The following is a 21,858-nucleotide window of genomic DNA, read 5'->3' as shown; positions in this document are numbered from 1 at the left end:
AAATTAATCAAGTATTATCAAATAATTATTAGCAATATTCACATAACCATAATTGAAATGAAATCCAGTGCTCTGTATTGATTTCAGATATTTCTATAAGATCTTCACTTCAGTTTTGATATATCTCCTGAGAGCCTGCATCTTTTAATTCATTATAACCACCTTTTCCTGTAATTATTTTAATATAATTATCATAGTTATTTAAAGGCCTTATTTCCTTTTTTTTTTTTTAAAGGCCTTATTTCCTAACTGCAGAACCTATTGATTCATCTTTTTCTTGTTTATATATCACATTTTTATATGTGCATGTGTAATAATTTTTGGTTGTGTACTGGATATTGTGAGATATGATGTTAGGACTCTATATGCTATTATCTTCATCTGAAAACTGCTGTGCTTTCTCTTAGCAGGCAGTAAAATTACTGGTGGGAACGTTCAAATTTGGTGGAAATTTGTTTTATACTTTACTAGAGTAAATCTGTTTAGCTTTGATCTTCATTTTAGGGTTAATCTCTTAATCATGGGCATAGTCTTTACTCCTAAGGCCTAGTTCTTCTGGGAAAACTCAAGGTGTTTACTGAGACCCTCTAGTTTGTGGAGACTGAAACTCTAAAACTGTCTTTTATATTAGAAGTGGCTACTAAAATCTCTACACTCTGGGAAACGAACTAGGGGTGGTGGAAGGGGAGGAGGGCGGGGGGTGGGGGTGAATGGGTGATGGGCACTGAGGGGGGCACTTGGCGGGATAAGCACTGGGTGTTATTCTGTATGTTGGTAAATTGAACACCAATAAAAAATAAATTTATTATAAAATAAAATAAAATCTCTACACTCTTGCAGCCTTCATCTATTGTCTGCTTCCCAAGTTACTCATAGCTTTGGTCCTGTGCATATACAGTGCAGGGCAGCCACAGACTTAGGAAAAGTTTGTATATATAAATATATGAATTTCACCCAGTTTATATAGTTCCAGATGCACCTTCCTCTTGATCAGTCTCCAGTGCAATGAAACAGTTTTGCTGTTGTTACTATTGTTTATATTTTTTCAAGAGTTTATAATTGTTCTTGGGAAAAATGTTTTATCTGCATATGCACATACATATACATATATACACACATATACATGTGTATGTGTGTAAGACATATACAAGCTACTGTGTATATAGAATATATAATAAAATATACACTATATGTATACTTATATAGCTTATGTACAAGTTATATAATATATTAATGTTTCTTATATTGGAAATATCTTTATAATACATACTGTCCTTTATCTTTACTGTATCTTTTGTGCTGTGTAGTAACCCACACACTTGCACTGTTTCACTTCATATTCTCTAATATCCCACCTAGGAGTTTCCTCTAGCACAAGTCGCTAATTTCTGACATTACTGATCTGGGTCCATATCATTTAATTTTCTAAATCACTTCCAATTTTCCTGACACATTATGGGAAGACTTAAATTTGCTGTTTTAAAATATATTTCTGGAATCATTAGAGCAGAGAACATCACTATTTCCCAGAAATTATTCATGCATCTAAAGGAATAGGTACATAAACAGGTTGTCTCCTTTTTTTCTCAAATGAATTTCACAAGCCAAATGAGATCTGAAATACTAATAGAAAAAATTCCAAGATTGTATGCCTTGCATTAATTTTACGCTCTAAATATTCTAGTTAAATGACCATGACAGTCTAAGAGTTTAACTTTTTTAACACATTTATGATCTTTTTACTGTTCAATTAATATTTTTATTAACTAAGTTTCACATTGCTGATTTTCTAGTGGTAAAGCTAAAACAAATATTAAAAACAGACATTTAGGGATCCCTGGGTGGCACAGCGGTTTAGCGCCTGCCTTTGGCCCAGGGCACAATCCTGGAGACCCGGGATCGAATCCCACGTCGGGCTCCCGGTGCATGGAGCCTGTTTCTCCCTCTGCCTGTTTCTCCCTCTGCCTGTGTCTCTGCCTCTCTCTCTCTCTCTCTCTGTGACTATCATAAATAAATAAAAATAAAAAAAACCACATTTATTATTCTTTCTCTTCCTGGTAATATAACAGTTTTTTTTTAATGTAGGAAAGCTTTTCAAGGAATACCTGATATCCTGTTACTTTATAGAAATATGCTATGTTGGTGAAATGACAAGGCCACTATAACTAAAATAATTAGGCTTGTTTTTTTAAGCAATAATGGAAAACATATATTTAATATCACTTCTCACTTTCTCTTTCCCTCTTTCACTATCTATCCATCATTCACAATCACAGACATTCACATTCACACACAGGTAGCAAGACTATGATGAGAAAAGAGCCATTTTTAAGACTCCTATCATCTGCACACTTTCTGTTACAAAATTTGGCAAAATTCCTTGGCTCTCTAGTTCTCAATCTGCATTTTACCCATTGTCCCCAGCCTGCCACCACAGCCTTTCTTTGCCTTTACTAAAGACATGTTTGTAATCAATTTAGGCCATGGTACCAATGACTTAAATTTTGCTTATAAATTAGTCAAATTGGGGAATGAAGTAAAAATGAGTATCTCAGTATGCCCGGAGTATCTGATGAGCCTGGCATCCACATTTCCATTTAACTTCCACAGTCCCTGCATGATAAGTATTCTTGTCTTTTCTTTACTACTACTATTATTGATGTGAAGAAAGATGAAGCAATTTTCTAAAGTTCATGTAGCTGTTTATGAACAAGACCCAGATTTAAATTAAAATCCTGGAGTCTAGTGCTCTTGACACTGTAGTACATCACTGTACAATGAAGACTTCAAAGTTGCTTATAACTATTCCAGAGACTGTATGTTTAAACATATACCACTGGGCAGCCATGTGATGAGCCATTAATTTTTTTTTTGCCTAAACACTAAATAGAACCAAGTTAATAAATCCTTAAAATATCAGGGAAAGAATTCTTCTCAGCAACTCCTTAAATAAGTTGTATGCTTTGTAACTCTCCAAATTTGGAAATCATTCTTCCTAGGCAAAACAATGAAATACATCCATATAAATATTAAAACTAATATTGAAAGAAAAACGTCACTTTCTAGAAAACACAATAGATAATTAACAACTCAAAGGAAAAGTCTAGAAAATAAAAGAACTAATACATCTATAAATGAGCACTTGAAACAATATTATCTTACATTTATTATTGCTAAGGACAAATTGTTTCCCCCCCCCCAATTCATTTTGGAGCTCTAACCCCTACAGTGATTATTTTTGAAGATAAGCCCTATAGGGAGATAATTAAGGTTAAATGAGGTCATAAGAATGTACCCTCGTCCATAAGAATAATACCCTTATAAGAATAATCACCAAAGAGTTTACTCTCTCTCTCTCTGAGCACACAAAGAGGTCTTGTAGGCACAGTAAGATGATAGTGGCTACCTACAAACCAGGAAATGGACTCTTACCAGAAACTGACCATATTGGCACCCTGATCTTGGACTTCCAACTTCCAGAACTGTGAGAAAATAATTATACATTATTTAAGTCATCTAGTTTATGTATCTTGCTACCATTTACTCTGCCAACCTCATTCTGTGCCACTTTGCCATTCATACACTGTGTTCTAATAACACTTGCTCTTAGTTGTTTGAACACATCAAATTTTCTTCTACTTCTCAGTTTTACTCACACTATTAGTGTGATGTGCCCTTTATTCTTCTGTCTATACCTCCTCTGGATTTCAGCTTAAAGAGTGCTACCTCAAATAGACCTTCCATTGTATTCTACAAATCTAGAAAAGATTGTTTTTTCTCTATAGAGTTAATTTGATATGTTTTGTATACTTATTATTTAACAAATGTCTCTTTGAAAGGATATAAATGCTGTGGAAATAGATAACAATTTTTTCTTTGTTAATTTAGCACCATATCTCTAGAGTCTGGAGCCTTGGTTTCTTTAGAAAATTGGCATTATTGTGGGAAAACTGTTATATAAGTGTACAATAAATTAAGTATGTAAAAATAATTGACTTCCTTCTTAAGCTTAAGCCATCACATGGTTCAAATATTCTTTTTAAACATCCTGCTAAACACAAAAGTCAAGGGTCATCATAATTATTTTAATGTAGATATAAGATATTTAAATGTATTTTTGTTTTATTCACTGAGATCTATAAATACATAAAACAAACTGATGGTTGCCAGAGAGGAGGGGGATGGAGAATTGGACAAAATGCGTGAAGAGGAGTGGAAGATCCAGGCTTCCAGTCACAGAATGAATAAGTCCTGAGAATAAAAGGCATAGTATAGGGAGTGAGGGGAGAAGGAAAAAATAAAAAGAAATTCTACCTTCCTAATTCAAAAAATATATATTTTGAAATCCTATTATGTACATGATAGGACAAAATACTGGTGAGACAAAGACAAATGAAAATCCAATACCTCAGTCAACAGACAATTTATTCAATGTCAAGAACTATGCTAGGTTCTGGAGACACAAAAACGAATAATGCATATGCCCATATCTGGACTGAAGGAAACAGAAACATGCTTGACTGTAACATGAATCTGTGTTATAAGGTGTAAGATGATATGCTAAAATCATTAGGAAAAACCTAACACTACCTGCGTGAAGAAATAAGGGAAGCTACTGAGAGAGGTGAACTTGAGGTGACCTCTCAAAAGGTGGACAGAGAATTTTATAGGAAAAGATATCGGATCATGGCATTCCAGAGTGATAAGCATGTGAGAATCACATAGATTTACTTCAAAGTTAACTACAAATCAGGATAATAACATTATTTACAATCCACACCTTCTTAGTTTGTCTTATATCACAGAGAAAAATCTTAATATTCAGTGGCTGATCTTATTTTCTACCAGATTTAGTATAGAAAAGCATATTATTTCAAGTATTCTAGATTTATGCCATTTCAAAAAGCAATTAAAGTATGCACCCTTTTAAAACAAAAAGCCTATGAGAGGAGGCAAGATGGTGGACAAGTAGGGCTCCTCGTTTCATCTGATCCCCTTAATTTAGCTAGATAACTATGAAACTATCCTGAACACCTACAAATTCAACCTGAGATGTGAGGAAAGAATGACTGGAACTCTATAAATAGAAAAGTGACCATTTTTTGCAAGTTTCCTATTTTATCAACTCTTTGTGGTTGAATCTTTTCTTTTGTAACTTTCATATTTTACAATGACGTTATCACATATATTCTTAATTTTTGGCTTCCTTTCACTGTATTCAATTTTATGTTTGTATAAATATAAGTTTTATTTTCTTTATAATTTTGGAATTTAGAATCTTCTAACACAGAGACCAAAATCTAACAAAGAGACCAAAATACACTCAAGACCAACTGGATCACCCCCTATTTTGGCCACTCTGTGAGATTATATTCTCTCTTTGCCCCTTTAACTCCCTTCCTTTTTTTATTTTTATCTTTTTTATTTGTTTTTCTTTTCCCTTGTCCTTTTTCTTTTATTTTCTGGTTCCTGACCTTTTCAGAATCATCTAGTGTTTATTTTGCTTGGGTCGAGGTTGATATTTTTGACTGTTTACTCATACAGCCATTCTGCACTGAACAAAATGACTAGAAGGAGAAATTCACAACAAAAGAAAGAACCTCTGGTTCTTTCTCCACCACAGATCCAATGGATATGAATTTAAGTAAAATGTCAGAGATAGAGTTTGGGATTACAATTATAAAGTTACTAGTTGGGCTTGAAGAAGGCATAAAAGACTAGATAATCTTACTACAGAAATGAGATCTAATCAGGCCAAAATTAAAAATACTCTAACTAAGATGCATTCTAAACTGGATGCTCTAATAGCTAGGGCAAATGAGGCAGCAGAGAGAATAAGTGATATGGAAGACAAGTTGATAGAAAGGAAGAAACTTAAGGAAAAGAGAGAAAAATAAGAGCTCAATAAATAGGAGAGGCTCTGAGAAACAAGTGATAGTTTGAAAAAAAATAACATCTGAATTATTGGAATTCCTGAGTACAGAGAGAGGTAGAGAGAGAGAACCAAAATGTATATTTGAGAAAATCATAGCTGAGAACTTCCCTAATTGGGAGAAGGAAAAAAGCACTCATATCCAAGAGGTAGAGAGGACACCTCCCAAAAATCAATAAAAGTACATAAACATCCCAACATATAATAGTGAACCTTGCAAATTTCAGAGATAAAGAGAACCTCTGAAAGCAGCTCGAGACAATAGATTCCTAACATACAGAGGAAGAATATTAGATTAACAGCAGACCTATCCACAGAGACCTGGCAGGCCAGAAAGGGCTGCCATGATATATTCAGGGTACTAACTGAGAAAAACATGCAGCCAAGAATACTTTATCCAGCAAGGCTGTCATTCAGAATGGAAAGAGAGATAAAGAAGTTCCAGGACAGACAGAAGATGAAAGAATATATGACCACCAAGCCAGCCCTGCAAGAAATAATAAGGGAGATCCTGTATAAGAAGAGGTAGCCCAAAGAAACAGAGACAATCTGCAGAAACAAGGACTGTACAGGTAACACAATGGCACAAAATTTATATCTTGTAATGGTTATTCTGAACATGAATGGGATAAAAGCTTCAGTCAAAAGACACAGAATATCAGGTTGGATAAGAAAGCAAGACCCATCTATATGCTATTTACAAGAGACGCATTTTAGAACTAAAGACACCTTCAGACTGAAAATGAGGTGGTGGAGAACAATTTACCATGCAAATGGACTTCAAAATAAAGCTGGAGTAGCAATCCTCATATCAGATAAATTAGATTTTAAACCAGACTATAGTAAGAGATGAAGAGGGACACTATATCATACTTACAGGGTCTACCCAACAAGATCTAACAATTATAAATATTTATGCCCCTAATGTGGGAGCAGACAATTATATCAACCAATTAATAACCAAAGTAAAGAAATACATTGATAATAATACATTAACAGAGGGAGACTTCAACACCCCACTCTCAGCAAGGGACAATCTAAGCAGAAGCTCCACAAAGAAATAAGGGTTTTGAGTGACACACTGGACCAGATGGACTTCACAGGTATATATGGACCATTCCATTCTGATGCAATAGAATACATATTTTTCTCAACTGCACATGGAACTTTCTCCAGAATAGACCACATGCTGGGTCACAAATCAGGTCTCAACTGATAGCAAAAGATTAGGATCATTCTCTGCATATTTTCAGATCACAGTGCTTTGAAAACTAAATTCAATCACAACAGGAAATTTGGAAGGAACTCAAACACTTGAAGTTTAAAGAACATTCTACTAAGGAATGAATGGATCAACCAGGAAATTAGAGAAGAATTAGAGATTCATGCAAACTAATGAAAATGAAAGCACAGCTATTCAAAACCTTTGGGATACAGCAAAGGTGGTATTAAGAGGGAAGTACATTTCAATATAAGCCTCTCTCAAAAAATTAGAAAAATCTCAAAAACACAAGCTAACTTTACACATAAAGGAGCTGGAGAAAGAACAGCAAATTAAGCCTAAGAGCCTAAACCAAGCAGGAGAAGAGAAATAATAAAGAGCACAGCAGAATGTAATGAAATAGAAACCAAAAGAACAGTAGAACATATAAATAAAACTAGGAATTGGTTCTTTGAAAGAATTAATAAGAAAATAAATGCCTACCTAGACTTATTTTAAAAAAAAAGATTGAGAGAGAAAGAGCCAGAATTAATAAAATCATGAATGAAATAGGAGAGATCATGGCCAACAACAAAGAAATAAAATGATTTTAAGAACGTATTATGAGCAATTATATGTCAACAAACTAGGCAATCTGGAAGAAATGGATGGATTCCTGGAAACTTATAAACTACCAAAACTGAAACAGGAAGAAATAGAAAATCTGAACAGACTAATAACCAGCAAGGAAATTGAAGCAGTCATCAAAAACCTCCCAAGAAACAAGGGTCCAGAGCCAGATAGCTTCTCAGGGGAATTCTGAGAACCAATCATTTGGTTTGAATGATTTAAACCAATCATTTAAAGAAGAAATAATACCTATTATTCTGAAGCTGTTCAAAAAATAGAAATGCAAGGAAAACTTCCAAACTCTTTCTATGAGGCCAGCATTACCTTGATCCTAAAACCAAAAAGGAGAATTACAGACCAATATCCTTGATGAATATGGATCAAAAATTCTCACCAAAATACTAGCCAATAGGATCCAACAGTACATAAAAGGATTATTCACCACAATCAAGTGGGATTTATTCCTGGGCTAAAGAGGTGGTTCAACATCTACAAATCAATCAATGTGATACACTACATTAATAAAAGAAATGTAATCTCTATCGAAATACCATGGGTTTTTTATTTCCCACAGAGTTGGAACAAATAATCCTAAGATTTTTATGGAACCAGATAAGACCTGAATAGCCAGAGGAAGGTTGAAAAAGTAATCCAATGTTGGGGACATCAAAATGCCTGACTTCAAGCTGTATTATAACTGTGATCATGAAGACAACATGGTGCTGGCACAAAAACAGAGATGAGTGGAACAGAATAGAGAACCCAGAAATGGACCCTCAACAATATGGTCAACTGTTCTTCGACAAAGCAGGAAAGAATATCCAATGGAGAAAAGACAGTCTCTTCAATAAATGGTGTTGGGAAAATTGGACAGCAACATGCAGAAGAATGAAACTAGACCATTCTCTTACACCATACACAAAGATAAACTCAAAATGGATGAAAGATCTAAATGTGAGGCAGGAATCCATCAAAATCCTAGAGGAGAACACATCAGCAACTTTTTTGACTTGGCCACAGCAACTTCTTGCAAGACAGAACTCTAAAGACAAGGGAAACAAAAGCAAAAATGAACTATTGAGACTTCATCAAGATAAAAAGCTTCTGCACAGCAAATGAAACAGTCACAAAACAAAAAGGCAATATACAGAATAAGAGAAGATATTTGCAAATGATATATCAGATAAAGGGCTAGTATCCAAGATCTATAAAGAACTTATTGAACTCAACACCCAAAAAACAAACAATCCAATCAAGATATAGGCAGAAGGACATGAATGGACATTTCTCCAAAGAAGACCTACACATGGCAAACAGGCACATGAAAAATGCTCCATGTCATTTTCCATCAGGGAAATACAAGTCAAAACTACAATAAGATACCACCTCACACCAGTGAGAATGGTGAAAATTAACAAGATACGAAACAACAAATGTTGGAGAGAATGTGGAGAAAGAGGACCCTCTTACAGTGTTGGTGGCAATGCAAACTGGCACAGCCACTCTGGAAAACAGTGTGGCAGTTCCTGAAAAAGCTAAAAATAGAGCTACCCTATGACACAGAAATTGCACTATTGGGTATTTACCCCAAAGATGTAGTGAAACGATGGAACACCTGCACCCCAGTGTTCATGGCAGCAATATCCACAATAGCCAAACTGTTGTAGGAGCTGAGATATCCTTCAACAGATGAATGGATAAAGAAGATGTGGTCATATATATACACAATGGAATATTACTCAGTCATTGGAAAGGATGAATACTTACCATTTACATCAATGTTGATGGAACTGGAGGGCATTATGCTAAGTGAAATAAGTCAGTTGAAGAAAGGCAATTATCATATGGTTTCACTCATATGTGGAATATAAAAAATAGTGCAAGAGACCATAAGGGAAGTAGGGGAAATTAAATGGGGAAAAATTAAAGAGGAAGACAAACCATGAGACTTTTAAATCTGGGAAAAAAACTGAGGGTTGCTGAAGGGGAGGTGGGTGGGAGGATGAGGTAAGTGGATGACAGGCACTAAGGAGGGCATATGAAGTGATGCTCACTGTGTGTTATACTATATGTTGGCAAATTGAATTTAAATAAAATTAATAAACAGACAAAAAGCCAACTGCAAAAGTACTGTAAGACACTGGATGACTTAACATTTCAGACTACAATATATTAATAACAGTGTATTTTCAAAAGGACAAGTTATGTCAATGTAGAACAAGACATAAAATTTCTTGGTCTGGCAAATGATGTCAGCCTAGCCTTTTTACCTGGCCAGGCAAACTCCCAAAATATCAGATTTCCCTCCCTGGCAACTCCTGGAACAGAATAGGAAGAGTTGACCCTATGCCATGTTGTCAGCAGGCTGACAGCTGATTGCAGTTGTTTGTTCATTTACACTCACTTCGGCGCAAAGGTAATTGAGGCAGAAATATTCTTCACTCATTCCCCTTCTGTGAATGTCAAAAGATCTTAAATTCTAACAGTAACTATTTATTTGGGATCAAAGTAGTCCTTTCAGCAGATCTGCTTTATGGCTACTAGGTATAAAGAATATAGGAGACTGTCAAGAATTTATACTTTCCTGTCCATTAGTCTTTAAATATGCTCAACATAAATGCAGTCTGTGGAAGCAAGTGGTACCACACAATCCCATAAAACATTTGAAGGGCTGAGTCCCTATTTCACAGTTTTAATGCAGATAAATCTGTCCATATTCCCATAGCAATAGATAAACTAGATTCCAAGTTCAAGTCCCAGCCTGCTCCATTGTTCCAACTTCTTTTCTCACTCTTTCATCTTCCAGCTTCAGGAAACTATCCTCCATAAAGTTCAGATGGGCAAAATTCCTGGCAAAATAAGGTAGTTTTACTACCCTTCACTTGAGCATCTCCTTAGCTTACTAAATAGAGAACGAAGCCAGGACTATTTCTAAAGGTATCCAGAAGTAAAATGTATACAAAATGAGCCCTTAACTAATGAAGAATTAAGAGACCCAGGAATCCTAGCTCTGAAGCTGCCTTTGGGATCTTGAGAAAGCAACTACCTTTTGGGTTTTAAGTCTCTCATCCATAAAATAGAGAAGCTATACAGTCAAAGATTTGTCATGAACGTTAGATAGGTTCATATATCTAAGAGTTTTTTTAAATGGTTATAAAAAGCACTACGCCTATTACTAAAATCAAAAGTGATCATGACTCCACTGAATCATCCACCAGTCTCATCCTCAAATGTGTCTGCTGGCCTTGCCTCTCTCAAAGGACAATGTTGCTATCAGTATGATTTTCCTTTGCTGAGTCTCAAAATGCATGTTAGAACTACCTGGTCAATGCATAAAATACAGAACTTGTGCTGAACATTGCATTCTGTAGCATAGAGTCTGTATACACAAAGTCTGTATAGGAAGGTAATCAGGGAAAAGATAAGGGAATAGAAGTTTTTTGTTTTTTGGGTTTTTTTCTTTTTAATAGAAGTTTTGAAAGGTAGGATGAAAGTCATTAAGTAGAACACAGGATAAGTTCTGGAAACACTGCTGTACCTTCAAGACTTTATAAAGCAGAAATTTGAAATGCAGAGTCAGGAATGGGCTCTTTACTATACTCCATTTAAAATTTAACAACCCACCCACCCCCTGTCCCTTAGAGCACAAGATACTGATCAAAGAATTTCAAACTTCATTCCCATTACCAGACTTCCTTCTCATAGTCCATTATGAATTAGTATTATGTTTTGTCAACATGTTGTGAATAATATACAAGAGTACAAGAGTATTACATTATTGTGTTAATTGCTAAACATGTATATTTTTTTAAGATTTTATTTATTTATTCATGAGAGATGCAGAGAGAGAGAGAGAGAAAAAAAGAGAGAGAGAGAGGCAGATACAGGCAGAAGGAGAAGCAGGCCCCATGCAGGGAGCCAGATGTGGGATTCAATCCCAGGTCTCCAGGATCACGCCCTGGGCCAAAGGCAGCGCTAAACCGCTGAGCCACCCGGGCTGCCCTAATTTGCTAAACATGTATTTAAAAGTAATCCGCATTGTTTAACCATACTCTGACATTGCTTCCCATTCTAATAAAACAGAAGCCTCAGGAACATGACTTTGTCCCAATATTCACAAAATGTGACAATTCCTTTTCAAAAACTCTCTGTAAAATTGCTCTTGATTATTTGGATACCCGTGAAATGCTGGTAAATAAATCTACTTCTCCTGTTTTTGTAAATCATAGAAATTGTTTTCTGGCTATTTTCTATTTTAATTTTCTTCCTCTACCCTAACAAGCCATAACAGCTCTGATCTGTCAGAGGTGAACACCTAAATGTGATAACAAAGAAGCGCCTTGCCTTAATCAAAGGGACCACTCTTCAGTTTAAGCTCAAGTGACAGATTCAATTGGATTTTTGAATTGTATAACAACCAAGAAAAATCTATCCTCTCATTCAGCAAACAAGCTTTCAACTTGCAGTGTCATTATTTCTGCTGCAAAGGAATTATCAAGGAAAACAGCGCTCCTAAGGAAGACCATATATAACCTAAGAGAGGCTCATCTGATGCAACTGGAGATCTTAGTCTATTTCTGATATTGCTAAAAGCAATTCTACAGGCCTTTATACAAAGGTTTGTATAACCTTTCTTGAAATCTCCATTTTCTGGGACCCTGTATAGTATTTTGCCTCCTATTTTGCTGGCATGAAGCCATATCATCTAGTGTCCTCAACATCTTAAACACTGTTGCTGTCTTTTCAAGCTGCCATAACAAAATACAATAGAATGGTGGTTTAAACAAGACATTTACTTTCTCACTGTTTTAGAGATGAGCAGTCTGAGTTGAAGGTGTCGTCAGGGTTGGTTTCCTCTAAGGCTTCTCTGCTTGGTTTGCAGATGGTTGCAAACCTTTATCTTCCCATGGTGTTCCCTCTGCATGTCAGTGTTCTAATGACTTCTTCTTTCAAGGATACCAGTCATCCTGATGTAGGCCTCATCCTAATGAACTCATTTTAACTTAACTGCCTCTTTCAACACCCTACCTCCAAATTCAGTCTCATGTTGAGGTAATGAGGATTAGGACATAAAACGAATTTTGAAGAGTGATGTCAGCAAGATGACAAAATAAGACATCTCTTGTCATATCCTGAATAACAATTTGGTATACATCCACAGGCAAAGGTGCCTTTGTGAGAGCTGAAGGATCCAGATAGATCTGGTACAGTCCAAGAGGGAGGAGAGTCATTTTGAGAAGGCAGGCCTGCAGCCAAGAGGGTAAAAAGGGTCCTAGCTGTAGACACAGAAATAGCTCTATACCCCTGACAACTTGAAAATAACCCCATTTGGCTTTGGTTCTTTCGCCAGCACCAAAACCATAGAGTCTCACCCACTATGGGCCGGGTAATAGATATAGAGACCTCCATGCAACTGTGCACCTATGGTGGCCCTTGAACCAGCTCTAGCTCCTCTCAGCTACAATCCAGGAGCCCTGGAAAACACTGATTTAGACAGTCACCCATGGACCAAAGAGTCACGTGGAAGTCCAGGAATCTAGCAGAGAAGAACAGCATTAGAGAAAAAAAAAATCTGTTGCAGATGCACTGAAGAGGGTAAGAGAAACCATTTGACCCCACCCACATCATCTCTTCCTGAAAGTGACAGCCCAGGGCTAAGAGGGGCTATCTCAGAGGTGATTTCTCCCAAGGCAGGAAAAGAAAGCACATTAGTGAGTGAGTGAGTGAGTGAGTGAGTGAGTGAGAACGAATGAGTACCTACTGCCCCAGCTCTGCAGGGCATTGCTGAAAAGGCCCATTTCTCTCTCCTTCCATCCAGAGAACTGATTCATGAGCTGCAGAACTAAGAGACAGGTGAGTGGCTGGGAAAACAGCAAGCAGGGTAAACAGAACTTATCTGAGGGACTTGGATTCTACCAACCTGTCATGGACTCTATGGGAGGCCAGTCCATAAGCAGCTGGGGATGCCTTTCCTGCAGCTCTCCCACTGGCCTGGTTATAAGATTAATACAGTCTGAGGATCGGGTGTAAAGCATGGGAACTACAGTTAACTCTATTGGGTTACATACTTGAAAGTTGCCAGTAAATCTTAAATGTGCTTATGACACACATGCAAAAACCAAAAACAAGGAGATAGACCTTATTGTGGTAATCATCTCACAATACATATACGTATTAAATCATCACATTGTACACTTTAAACATACACATTAGGTATCAATTATATCACAAGAAAGCTAGGAAGGAAGGAAGGAAGGAAGGAAGGAAGGAAGGAAGGAAGGGAGGGAGGAAGGAAGGAAGGGAGGAAGGAAGGAGAAGAAAAAGAAAGAAAGAAAGAAAGAAAGAAAGAAAGAAAGAAAGAAAGAAAGAAAGAAGAAAGAAAGAAAGAGAAAGAAAGAAAGAAAGAAAGAAAGAAAGAAAGAAAGAAGAAAGAAAGAAAGAAAGAAAGAAAGAAAGAAAGAAAGAAAGAAAGAATTAAGCAAGTCTTGTAAACTTAAAAAAAAATGGGGGAAACATGATTTTGTCCATAAGAAGCCTCCATACATTTTGATCTCCAACCAGGATCCCATAACATCAGTCATTATTCGTCTTGCTTTAATGTATTTCCTTTTCTAATCTTACCTAATCTTCTTGAGTGGCTGCATCACTTTCTTTGGCTTCAGATCGTAGTAAGCCTAAAATCTTAATGTTGGTCTCAAAGTCTAAGTTTTCAGTGGAAAAAATGAAAATACACTAAAAACAAAACATGACCAATAACACATAAAAGAGTGGAGTCCAAATACAGCACTGCACACACACACACACACACACACACACTCACACACACGCACACACACAGATTTCCACAATTGCACACAGACATACAGAGGTTTTTTCCATTTGTTTGGGCTTGACATAATTTCTTCCAGGCATTACTGTAAACTAATATTAACTGCATGCCCATGTTACTTGTAGTTGGCACGAACATCCCATTTCTTGGACAACTCTAACACAATATGCCTGTATTCTCATCTCACTCTAAAATTACTAGAAAAATTCAACTCCGCTTCTGGACCATGGTGCACTTTTTTTCACAACTATTATTACTTAGTTCATATTTTCACACTCAAACTGAAAGTTTTAAGCTTACTGAATGTAACTGAAGTGGCAAAAGCTCAACCTAACAGCCCATGAAACAGTATTTTAAACTTTGATGGCTTTTATTGAATTTTTCCCATATCCTATTCTTAAGGATATTATTTTAATTTGCTAATGTGTGGTTAAAATAAACAGGCTTGAAGTTTTGACTTAAAGAAATATAACAGTCCATTAAGAACATTTGTGCAGACAAAAGGGCATGGTGAAGTGGTAGGGTGTGATCCATAGGATGGTTCTCCAGAACATACATTCTGTGGGGGTTCTAATCAAAACAAGAAGCTTCCTATCACATGGTGCTGAAATTTTCCAGTTCAGACATTTAGAAAGAATAAATCCTACACTGAAGAATATAACTCCTAGACATTTTTTATGGTTGGCACTATTTTATTTCATTCCCTAGACTTACTTTTTTTCTCTTTTATGACCTAAACCTGAAAATCATCCCTCTTACACTAATTTAATATGAAAGATAAGAACAGCTGCAGGCATTCCAGTGTAACCTGTACAGGATACAAAAATCAAAGATTTTTTTTTCTTCAATACACAAAGAAAAGGTGCCCAAAGCTTATTTTCACTTACCAGGACATGCATTTCCATCCCACCAATGTGCATAAAGTGGATTCTTAACTACTAAAAACAGGCAGTAGAATTGTATGAGCTACATCGCTTGTCCCACATTCCTTCTTCCTCCTGCTAGTAAGTGTGCCAAGGACAGTAGGTAGGCACAACTGTTCATGTTGCCCTGGAAAATAAATCCCATTGCCTTAGAAGTGGGACATGTCTCAGATTTGTGAAATACCCAATATCAATCAATCTTTATATCTAGTTGTAACAAAATTTGTTAAGACATGGTGAAAGATTTGAATTGTCTCTATCCCAGCCTCTTATCTTGCCTAACAATTTCAGGATTTCTAGGAAGTCTACCAACTGAGCACCTTTCCCGCTTAGTGTGTATCTGCTAGTGCCATTGTCCTGCCATGAGACAGTGTTTGCACATCTATCGAGGTTTGTGCTTCAAAGTCCTCTTTTCCTTAGCGATTTAAAGAGTAGGATTACAATTTCATGATTTTGGCACTTCACAAATCAATGCAATTTCTCTCACCCAAGACCCTGCTTTTGCATTTACATTACACCTGGGGTCCTGAAAGTTTGATATCTGAAATAATTCCACAAGATATTCTGAGCAGAGACTGAAGCTAATAGTTAAAATGTATTTTACAGAAATAAGTAGGTGAAGTATATTATAACCATGATTCGCTGTAAAAGATTCTTTTCTTTAGGGTCTTTTAGATTTTTCCTTATTTTTTAATCTTTTAGGGTCTTTTAAGTTTTTTCTTTATTTTTAAATAAGTTTCTAATTATTTTATAACAAAGTCCATAAGGCCCTGTATATGTAATTAGAAGTTGTCTGAAACTTCTGTTCCAGAGGCATTTTCATTTATTTTAATTCTCCACATGCACTTTAATTTTTCCACATTATGGACTTCTTCCACATTAATGGTTGGAAGTCACTTAAAAGATTCTGATAGTCTTTGTAGGTCTTTAACTATTGTTAGAAAACAATTTCATGCACCTGGAGTTTGTGGTCAGCCTGTAGAAAAGCATTCAAAGACATTCAAAGAAGCATTTATGCATATTTGCTGATACTGTATTTAACAGAGTAACCTGTACCATGTTCACATTGTCATAGATTTTTTTTTGCCCTTTAACATTTATTCAGAATAAAATTTAATGCTTTCATGCACTCAAAATCATATATTGGTTATATTGTTTGTACAGTCAAACTCTTTTGAATTTGTTTGCCTTATAAAAGTAAGATAGCAATAAAATATCAGGCTCATTTTATACATCCATGCCCATTTTAAACTCAGAAGACAAATAAATGATACCTGTAATTAGTGACTGAGGAAAATTAGGGACATCTCCTAACTGCCTATATGACTCTTAGTTTCTTTTTTTCTTTCTTTTTCTTTTTCTTTTTTGTATTCACTTTCATTTATTTATTTAAAAAATTTTTGAGCACTGATTATTATGAAACCCAGTCTATGTGCCTGCATACATTAGCAAACAAAGCAAGCAGAAAATTCTGGCTCTTTTATATTTTAACATGAGGAGACAGAAAGTAAAGAATAAACATAACAAACTGAAAATAAAGAGCAAGCTAAGGAATTTGGTGCTGGAAGGGAAGACTACAATTCCAAACAGGTTGGTCAGAATGGGAGTCACAGAGAAAGGGACAGCTGCGTAAAGGTGTGAAGAATGTGAGGGTGGTACCCACAGGGAATAATTAGGGGAAGAGTATTCTGGTGGGAGAATAATTTGGGGCAGGAGCTTTACTGTTGTATTTAAGGAATAGTATGATGTTCGTATATTCAAGATAAAAAGGCAATAGAACCTGTTTAATTTAGTCTTATATCCCCTGAGCCTACAGTTGCTATGTACCGAGTCATTTCATTCTTGCTCATAATATAGTAAGTTCTCATAAATATTATTTCTATTTTGTATGCACATGCTTATATTCCACACTTTTCCATGCATTTTATTTACATTGTTTCATTATATTGTAAGGTTCTTCAGAATAAGAAATGAGTCCTCTATTCATTATTTTTCTCTATACTGTTTTCTAGACCCAGTAGATGTTTAATAAATGTTATTAACTGTAAGCAGGAAGAAAAAAGACTTAAGAATCTTAGTTTTAAAACTCCAGCTTTGTTTCATGAATCACAGTGGTCAAATCTTTTAGCCTTTGCCTCAGCTTCCTAAAGCACAATTGAAAATCAACTAATAAGTTGTTAAATACATGAAACATTGTATAAATGTGTATTATAATAAAATATCATTCTTTCTTATATTCCACAAATACATGCATAAGAAATAGGAGACATAAATATAGAAATCAGAACACAGCTTTTCAGAAAAAAGAAAAAAGGGCTTAAAGTTTAAAGAGCACTGAGAAAAACCTTTAGATGGTAGGGCCAGTAATGACCTTCAGTGAGCTATTGACCTGGATCTTCAGCTATGATGACCAATTTCCATCAGCTCAATACTACTTACCTGGATGGTTCAGTGATTAGGACCTTGGGAAAGAGCCTTCCAGATTGATCCACTTCACGATTTGCCTAGTCCTAGAATCATATCTCTCTTGACTCTTAACCTTGCCAATTTTCCATCCAAATCCCTAACTTGCTGTGAAATGATGAATCCAGTCCATGAATATTGTATTTTCATAGTCTAAGATGCCTCATAGATCATTTATGTCAGGACTCTCTCTGATTTGTGTGCTGATCTGACTAAGGGTAAACCCTGAAATTACTTTATTTAACATATATCATTCTAAATATTTTATTTTCCTATTTCTAAATTGCCAAAAGAAGTATAGCCCAATTTAGTAGGTAGGCTACTAATGAGAAATATCAAATGAAGTCATCATAGAATACTATTTCCTTTTCCACACAAAGCCAAGCTGCTTTGAGTCTACTTTTCTTATATTCATAGACAATGGACAGATTTTATTTCATTTAGGGACACATAAAACATCCTCCCATTCAACTTATTATAGCAAAATATGCATTGTCATTCATTATTCATTCATTCCATATCTAATTATTTACCTTCAGCTATATACTTCGGGTTGTGCTAGTGCTGGGAATATTAAGATAATTAAGACATCCTTTCTGTCATTTAGGAACTTAAAAAGCCTTAGTGGTAGAGAATAAAGGTTGATATGCTATTTTTGGCCAGGGTTTTCCAGAATATTTTTTTTCAAAGGTGTGGAAATCAAGGAAATGATCCGTGCTTACCAAATTCATATGACTTAATGTATAGACCAGTTGGCTGCCTATGTATAAATTTAAAATTAATGATATTTCCTCAGACTAATGTGAATACACATAATCACTATCCAGAGAAACTTTTCCCAATACCAGATTACAAGTGAAACCAAATTAATGTTCAGAAGTTTGCTTAGTGGGCATGGTAGTAGAATAAAAAAATCTGAAGAGTCTTAAGCTATATTCAGACTATTATAAATACTGAGGAACCAGCCCAACCCTTATAGCTTACATTATCCCCACAGTGACTCAACAGTCTGTTTCTTTAGATACAGAATCTCTGCTATTTTACCTTTCATGCTAGCACAGCCAAATCCTGTTCCTCTCTCCCCTAGGCTTGTTAGAGTTTTATAAACACTTACTGTCTTCAGGCCAAATAATACGTTTGTTTCTGTTTGATTTATTTTAAATCTTTTTTTAATATTTTATTTATTTACTCATGAGAAGCACAAAGAGAGAGAGACAGAGACATAGGCAGAGGGAGAAGCAAGCTCCATGCAGGAAGCCTGATGTGTTCAGGATTAGTCCCTGAGCCAAAGGAAGATGCTCAACCACTGAGCCACCCAGGCATCCCTGTTTCTGATTGATTTAGTGCCATCCATTCACTTGGGTTCGGTAAAGAAAGAATGGTGACATCAGCATGTTTTCTTGAGATTTATCTTAGGCAGCTATCCCTATATTACCTCCCACTTTTTAAATACTAATCCTTAGGCATGCTATGTATGTAACTGTATTGGCAGAAAAATGATTTGCAGTAAGCTACTGCAACTAATATATTTAATGACTTAAATTTTCCAAAATTGACCTCTTTCCTTCTTTCTTTCTAGGTTGTAAAAATGATGATAATTGTTGTGGTGACATTTGCCATCTGCTGGCTGCCTTATCATATTTACTTCATCCTCACTGCAATCTATCAACAGTTAAATAGGTGGAAATACATCCAGCAGGTCTACCTGGCTAGCTTTTGGCTGGCAATGAGCTCGACCATGTACAACCCCATCATCTACTGCTGTCTGAATAAAAGGTAGAAACAAGATTACCAAACCCAAGTTTCTCATAATTCCTGGCTTAGCTGAAAGCATATAATGTTGTTCCAGCTTCTTGGTGCAAATTAAAAATGCCCAAAAGAAGGAAATATTTTTAAATTCACTGAGAGGAGTACAGAGTTTGATTTTTTTTTCTAAATTTCCTCCTACTTTATGAAATATCCCACCTTTACAGTTACATCCTCAAAAGACTGAACTTAAAGGTCTAAATGGGAAATTTTTATATGGTCTAAAGTCTCCCTCCAAACCCTTCAGAATTTTGTCTGCACAGAAAAAAAATTTCCATCATAATTGAAGGAGGTGAGTTGAATATGTGCTTAAGCCCTCAGAGAAATGAGGACACTTCATAAAATATACAGGTAATTTCTATAAGATGGAGAGATGATGTCATATGTCAGTGAACTCTATTAACAAGGATGTCTTATAAATGGACTTCAAAATCTAAGATGTTGCTGTGAGGATTATAGAATCAACAGTAAGGGCAAGGAGAACGCCAATCCTTCTGCCTATATAATGAGGTTAGTGAGTAAGAGAGGGTGCAGTCTCCATGGAAATGGGTTGTGAAGAAATTGAAGCGGTCAGGGAAAAGCTGCTTTTAAAGTCCAGTTTTTAAAAGGCAGTATTTTGACTGCAGTCAAATTTAAGACTTGAGGGAAAGGCAAAATGTGGTTTTCAGATTAAATCACCTTGGGTGTATGGTCAGCACATGGAGAAGCAGAGTTAAATTTCCTAAGATTGATAATTCCCTTAAGAAACCAATGTGTTTTGAGCACAACAAGAAATAGAATTTCATGTAAGTAACTGTGAGCTAAATTCTAAACTCTTTCCAGTTGGGCCTCTACTGCACTGTGCCTTAAGTTTGTTAAATACTTAATTCTTCCTTTTTTTTTTTTTCATTAATTGCATAAGCCATATATCAATTCAAGCCATCCCACAAGCAGTGCATCTGTTTTTAATCAACTTCATTTAATGGTTTACTAAGCAAAGGATTTTGCACTTTCATATATGATTAGATAAAAAACATTAAGATCAGTAATTAATTCTAACATTAAATGAGACTTTATCAATGTGTAAACATTTCTGAAAGAAGCTGTTTTTAAATTTGTCATTTTTAAGTGCCTTAACCACCAAACCTAATTTGATTACACTTCAGTAAATGTACAATATTATTGAAGAAAGGTACACGCTTCTTTGGCATATGGATTACTCAGTACTGTGCTTTTACTATTTGATGACTTGCTTCTCATTGATAGGGAATTAAAATCCAAAGAAGAAAACTGAAAACACTAGTACCAATCCTGTGGCATACGCTTTAAGAGTTTGGCTAGAAAATCCTATTCAAAAATTGATTTTGCTTAATTGCCGTAAGTAGGGCTTTCTGTGGCAATTAAAGGAAATTTCCACCTAAAAACATGATGTTTTCTTTCTGTGTGGCCTGCTTCTCTTCAGATTTCGAGCTGGCTTCAAGAGAGCGTTTCGCTGGTGCCCTTTCATTGAACTTTCTAACTATGATGAGCTGGAGCTCAAGACCATCAGGTTTCACCCGACTCGGCACAGCAGCCTGTATACAGTAACCAGGATGGAGTCCATGACAGTAGTGTTTGAGCCCAGCGATGCAGACAACACCAAATCCAGTCGGAAGAAGAGAGTGACTCCAAGAGATCCAAGCTTCAGTGGCTGCTCCCGCAGGAATTCCAAATCTGCCTCCACCACTTCAAGTTTTATAAGTTCACCCTATACATCTGTGGATGAATATTCCTAAATTCACTTCACTTCAGAGAGTAGTGTGAGGGCATCATGATGTCAGCATATCCCCCATTATCCTGTTTAGCAGTCCTATCCCACCTACTTTCTGGAAACAGAGGGCAAGTTGGAGGGCAGCTATGCTTCAATTGAGAAAGGTAGAATAGAAATGTAACAGAGACACTATTTAGATATCTGTCCCCTCAAAAATAAAATGGGCTGTCCATTGATTCTTTGAAAACTCCAAACTATTACATGAAAGAAACTAAAGAGACATCTGAAAAGTACTTCTAGAGTGTTGGGTTTTTCTCATTTAAAATTTTCAATATACATTTATGA

At 35.8% G+C, this 21,858-nt stretch overlaps 1 protein-coding gene across 1 annotated transcript in view; it reads left to right on the top strand.

Moving 5' to 3' along the window:
- Positions 1-21,587, top strand: part of TACR3 (tachykinin receptor 3) — a 78,933-nt gene extending 57,346 nt beyond the window's left edge. Inside the window, exons 4-5 of the mRNA XM_041760174.1 lie at positions 19,558-19,754; positions 21,226-21,587. Of these exons, the coding sequence (XP_041616108.1) occupies positions 19,558-19,754; positions 21,226-21,538 (510 nt within the window). The 3' untranslated portion in view covers positions 21,539-21,587. The remainder of the gene's footprint in view (positions 1-19,557; positions 19,755-21,225) is intronic.
- Positions 21,588-21,858: the final 271 nt, after the last annotated feature.

The sequence above is a fragment of the Vulpes lagopus genome, chromosome 6, assembly GCF_018345385.1.
Source record: "Vulpes lagopus strain Blue_001 chromosome 6, ASM1834538v1, whole genome shotgun sequence".
Classification (NCBI taxonomy): Eukaryota; Metazoa; Chordata; class Mammalia; order Carnivora; family Canidae; genus Vulpes; species Vulpes lagopus.
The sequence above is the reverse complement of the archived record's forward strand: the minus strand, read 5'-3'. Positions and strand labels throughout refer to the sequence as shown.